At 53.5% G+C, this 5,228-nt stretch overlaps 1 protein-coding gene across 1 annotated transcript in view; it reads left to right on the forward strand.

Annotated features, from left to right (window-relative positions):
- The window catches only part of MLST8 (MTOR associated protein, LST8 homolog (S. cerevisiae)), a gene marked incomplete at its 5' end in the record, with an annotated part of 4,371 nt that extends 387 nt beyond the window's left edge, over positions 1–3,984 (forward strand). Inside the window, 4 exons of the mRNA XM_009703051.1 lie at positions 2,030–2,182; positions 2,364–2,488; positions 2,951–3,114; positions 3,654–3,984. Of these exons, the coding sequence (XP_009701353.1) occupies positions 2,030–2,182; positions 2,364–2,488; positions 2,951–3,114; positions 3,654–3,772 (561 nt within the window). The remainder of the gene's footprint in view (positions 1–2,029; positions 2,183–2,363; positions 2,489–2,950; positions 3,115–3,653) is intronic.
- Between the last annotated feature and the right edge of the window lie 1,244 nt (positions 3,985–5,228).

A 5,228-nucleotide genomic window follows, 5' to 3' on the forward strand; every position in this document is an offset into this window, starting at 1 on the left:
CTGCAGAGTTTTATACTGGCAGACATGGTACAAGATCTGGGGAGGGTGGCCGTCCTGGTGGCACAGACCCGCAAGCTCTTGGTGGGATTGCTGGACAAGCAGCAGCCAGCTTCCCACCCCCAGGCCTGCTCCCTCACCGAGCTGCTGGTACCGGGAGATTTGGGGCGGCGTGGGAACAGAGCCCACGCGGCACAGCAGACGTGTGATCCCTCCGTCTACCCCGGGAAAGCCAACGCTGCTTTGCGCGGTGGAGCAAACCTCCCCGAGCAGCGGCGCTGGGAGCGAGCGGGTACCGCAGGCTCACGTTGTGCCTGCAGCAGGCGTCCATGCCGCAGCCCGAGGGCTTTGGCCGCTGAGCTCGTGTGCCAGCCGGTGCGTTTGTGCTAATGACCTGGTGGCTGTTGCAAAGAGGCAGCGTAGCGGCTGCGCTGGGCCTCTTGTCCCGTAGGAGGGAACGTTCCTTCGGGACTGTCTCTGCCCCATGAACGTAACTAAGGGGATGCGATGGGAGTGGAACTGGTGGTGTGGGGCGGGCTGGGAAGGTTGAGGGTGGCACCACTGCCAAGAAAAAGCATCTCAGGGCCCGTGGCCGCGATTACCTTCAGGACTTTGGTCAGATTTGCTCGAGATTTCACTGGTCAGTTCAGAAGCTGTTGATAAAAAGAAGGATGGCTGCGGCTTGGGAAACGAGGCTAAAAGGGAGTGTGGTGCATTAGAGGGGACGGCGGTGAAAATCAATGCTTCTCACTGCAGTGGTAATAACCCGTCTGGTCCATTTTGTATTCACAGTGCTGCAGGGTTCGTTTGCAGACATGGCAGTGCAAACCTTTTTAAAAAGCTGAATAATAGAAGTGTTTCTTTGCATTTGATTATGCAGAGGTTTAATTTTGCAAGTCCAGAATTTTGGACCAGATTTGAGATCAATTATTTGGACCAGACTTTACCCAAACGCTGCTGATGCTCCTGTAGCACCAGTGCTGCAAGAACGTATTACCTTAAAACAAATAGCATTGTTGCACATAGATCTTATATGTGAAATAATTGCTAACCAAGATGCTGCTGAGTTGCAGAAGTGTTGGTTTGTGAGCAGAGCGCAGTTAATTAGTCCGGAGGTGGCAGCATTTATTCCGATAGCTGCATCGCTCTGCAGTTCCCTGCTGCGGTGATGCTGATCCAGTTACCTGAGAGAGATTTCTCATGGCTGGGGTAAAGCCCTGACGGCTTTAGCAATTGCACTTACACCTGCTAAGAGGGGGCTAAGGACTGAGGCGTCCAGAAGAGGCCTCTGCGCTGTGCAGTCAGCTAAATATATTGAGCGATGACTGTCTTCTTCAGAAACAAGCCTTTGCTCACAGGTACAGGATTAGCTGTGCCCGATGACCTGATCTCCTCTAGGGATTCTGCTAAAATTATGGACAGCGCAAGACTGTCGATAAAAGCCCTGGTTTTAGTGGAGAGCCGCCAGCATTGTCTTCTGGTCTGAGCACGGGATCGGAGCCAGAACTCCTGCCCTTCAGCTGGCCCTTGTCCTTCCCCTGACAAAGGGGGAGAGAGAGAAAAACCCATTTAGGCTTCTGGTTTTTAGGTATCTGTACACTCTTGAGTGCTTCAGTTGTTCACTGGCCAACTCACATCTTAATACCCGCTTCTCAGATGTGCTGAAAATTATTTGGCTTCTGTGGGTGTTGTTTGGAGCTGTAGCTGTGCAACGGTTCTGGAAATCAGGCAGCCACTGTCTGCTCTGGGGTTTATAAAATTAGCAAACACTTCTGTAAAGGTAAACAGCCTTTTTGCAGAGTGTAATGTGAGATTAGTACTCTGCTTGTTCTCAGCGTGCAGAGGCAGTCAGCAGGCTGCTGGAGCTCTGAAACAGCCCTGTGCCGGGGAATAATGAGGTGGAACCGGACCCTGATGCTTAAAACCAGAGCAAGGCTCCATGTGATGCTACAGGGGCACGGTCTGGGCATTGGCTTGCGGCTGCTGCTTGCGGGGTTCTCCTCAGAGAGACGAGGTTGCTGTTTTCTTGCAGGCAGAGCTAATTGTGGGTGATCAGAGCGGTGCCATTCACATCTGGGACCTGAAGACCGACCACAACGAGCAGCTGATTCCCGAGCCCGAAGTTTCCGTGAATTCGGTTCACATTGACCCTGATGCCAGTTACATGGCGGCTGTTAACAGCTCGGTGAGCTCCGACAGCCTCGAACGTGGGATGGGATTTACCGTGCTCCAGCAGCTGCTGGGCTGTGGCTCCTGTGGGTCTGCGTGTACCGACTTTGCTGTGCTGCGGTCGGACGTGCAAAGTCCAGGCTGCTTTTGGGTAGGTGACCACCAGCCCGGCCACAGATCCCCCTGTCTTGCCACAGGGAAATTGCTACGTGTGGAACCTGACGGGCGGCATCGGCGAGGAGGTGACCCAGCTGATCCCCAAGACCAAGATCCCAGCGCACAACCGCTACGCCCTTCAGTGCAAGTTCAGCCCTGACTCCACGTGAGTGCGTGCCAGCCCCTTGCCTACCTGTGCTGGGAAACAGACGGGGGCAGGCAGAGGCCAGCTGTGCCTCCAGCTGTTGGGTAATGCTGGCCTCACACTGCTCTGCAGGTCCCCCAGGGAGGAGTGGGCTAGGAGGCGTGGGACACGCCAGCACTGGGTTGCTGTCAGTGGCATCCCAGCCTTGTGCTCGGTGATCTCAGCAAGCGCTACGGCCGCGAGCTGTTCTTACAGCTGGGGTCGAATTGCTGATCTCCAGGAGCAAAGTGGTGAAGTTGGTGTACTCCTTCACCAAGTCCGGTCTGCTTGAATCTCATCAAGCAGATGACACAGGTGTAAAGAAATCTGATTGCAATGAACACAGGTCTCCAGTTCATTACTGTTCCAGGTCCACATTAACGAGCGGCCCTGAGGCGTACAGCGTGACTAATAAGGGTTCCCTCGCGCGTCTCTTCCTCACAGGCTCTTGGCTACGTGTTCTGCAGATCAGACGTGCAAGATCTGGAGGACTTCAAACTTCTCTCTGATGACAGAGCTGAGCATTAAGAGCAATAACCCAGGGGAAACATCTCGGGGCTGGATGTGGGACTGCGCCTTCTCGGGGGACTCCCAGTACATCGTCACCGGTGAGGCGCTGCTGCAGTCCTGCCCTCGGCCCACGCTTGATTTGGACTACGCCCGGCCCCCAGCCGCAGGGCCCTGCTGTAGCACAGGAGACACCAGTTTCTGTAGCTGGGACATTGCCAAACCCTCATGCACCAGTGTAGGCGGGGAGAGAGCACCCAGCCCCGCACCCACAACGCAGTCGACTAACTCCCTTTAGGATTTTGCCTGTGCTGCAGTAGGGCATCTGTTTAAAGTGGAGAGACGATCTTCATGTGTGCAGTTTCTTTCCCCTGGTAGCAATGCTGCTTGTAGTACGCAGTGTGATAGTCCCTTCAAAACATACGTGTTGTAATTTCCACAGCAACTTCTCTCCAAAATAATTAAAACCCCACGTAATACAGAAATGCACTAAGCTTCTTGCTCTGCACAGCTCCCTTACCGGTCATCAACAGCCCTAATAATGGTGTTGAATGAAGCAAGAGGAAAGTTTTTCTGATAGTAATGAAAGTTTAAAGGGCACTGCAACATGTCCCACTCCTCTTTTCACTTTCTGTTCCAGCCTCCTCTGACAACCTGGCCAGACTTTGGTGCGTGGAGACAGGAGAGATCAAGAGGGAATACAGCGGCCACCAGAAAGCAGTCGTCTGCCTTGCTTTCAACGACAGCGTGTTGGGATAATGGTCACGTTGTGGGAAGGAGAGGACCTCTGCTCGTTTCCCCGTGTCTTACAGTGGCAAGCACCCTCTCTGGAGCCAAGGCATGCACTTGTAACCCTCCCCTCCTCTGACGGAGCGGGCTCAGTCTCTGGCAGAAGCAGCTGCATCTGCATGGAGTGAGACCAAGCTTGAGCTCCGAGCAGATCATTACCGAAACGTGCGTGGCCTCTAAGGGAGCCCGCTTGGACAAAAGGGAACGGGAGAGGGAGGCACGATCCCACTGCGGGGAGCTGGCTACAGTTCTGCTGGAGGAATCCCTGTGGCTGCTGACAGCTTTGTGGTTTTTCTTGTGCCCCAAAATGGGGAAAAATAGTAACAGTCCACCTTTCTAAATGATGGAAGAGGCTGAGCAAAGAGAGGAAAGGCAGCAATGTTTTGCAATCCCTTTATTCAAAGTGTATTTCACAGACTCACTTGGAGAGCTGCACTCTTACAAAGCCAACCACCCCCAACAAATTTAATAACCTTGTGCTGAACAGGGCATGTAGCCATAAAACACTAGCTACTCCACGCGATTCCTCTAGGCCTGGATCTCCTAATACCTACGTACAAGATGCAGCCCTGGAGGACAGCGGCAAATAAAGTGTCTGTACTGACGGTGCTGAGCAGAGTCCTGTTATTTTTCTAAACTCTCCTGAACTGCAGCATGAAATCAGCAGGGAGCTTTGGGGGGGTATTGTAGCTGTTACCTTCCTTGTTGAAATCAGAGGCTTTTCAGGAATCCAGTTCAAGTATGTAGAGCAGCGAGAGGGCATCCGCGGCTGCAGGGCTTACTCAGGGAGGTAATAGAAGCAGATAGACACACAAATGTTGCTTGGAAAACAGATGTCAATGCAAAGGTAGATCAGCCGCTGTCTCCCCGGACCTGCCAGATGAGCAAGGACAGAAGCAGGGTGAGAGGAATGCTTTTGCAGTCCTGCAGATACGAGTCCCCGGGGAGCCAAACAAGCGGAAGGCCTCAGGGAATGACCTTTCTCATTAAAGCTGGAATAAGACAGAACAGAGTGAGAGCTGAGCAGGCTGCTGTTGTAAAGATGAAGGTGACGAGTATTAAGCCAACAGCATCGCAGGGGACCGCTCTGTGTCGGGGCTGTGCTGTGCGAGCAGCTGCGCTGCAAAGGGGGCTCGGAGCCTTTCCCACCCAGCACCGTGGTTCACTGCAGGGTGTGGGTACGAGCCAGCACTCCCCGATCCCTGAACAATGGTTTGATTTTTGAACTAGAGGTCACCTGTCCCCATCCCGGGGGACATGCCTCAGCTTTTGTGCAGCAGAGCCTGCTCCTCTTTCAGGTACGAGAAACAATCGTGCTTCCCTCTTCTGCAAAGGGACACGTACAACTTACTTACCCTCTCCTCTCCTGACCCAGAAGATGGATGTCTGCTCACACAGGGTCTGGACAGCCTCCCCCAGGCTTTTG

This window comes from Cariama cristata, unplaced genomic scaffold, assembly GCF_000690535.1.
Source record: "Cariama cristata isolate BGI_N322 unplaced genomic scaffold, ASM69053v1 scaffold22816, whole genome shotgun sequence".
NCBI lineage: Eukaryota > Metazoa > Chordata > Aves > Cariamiformes > Cariamidae > Cariama > Cariama cristata.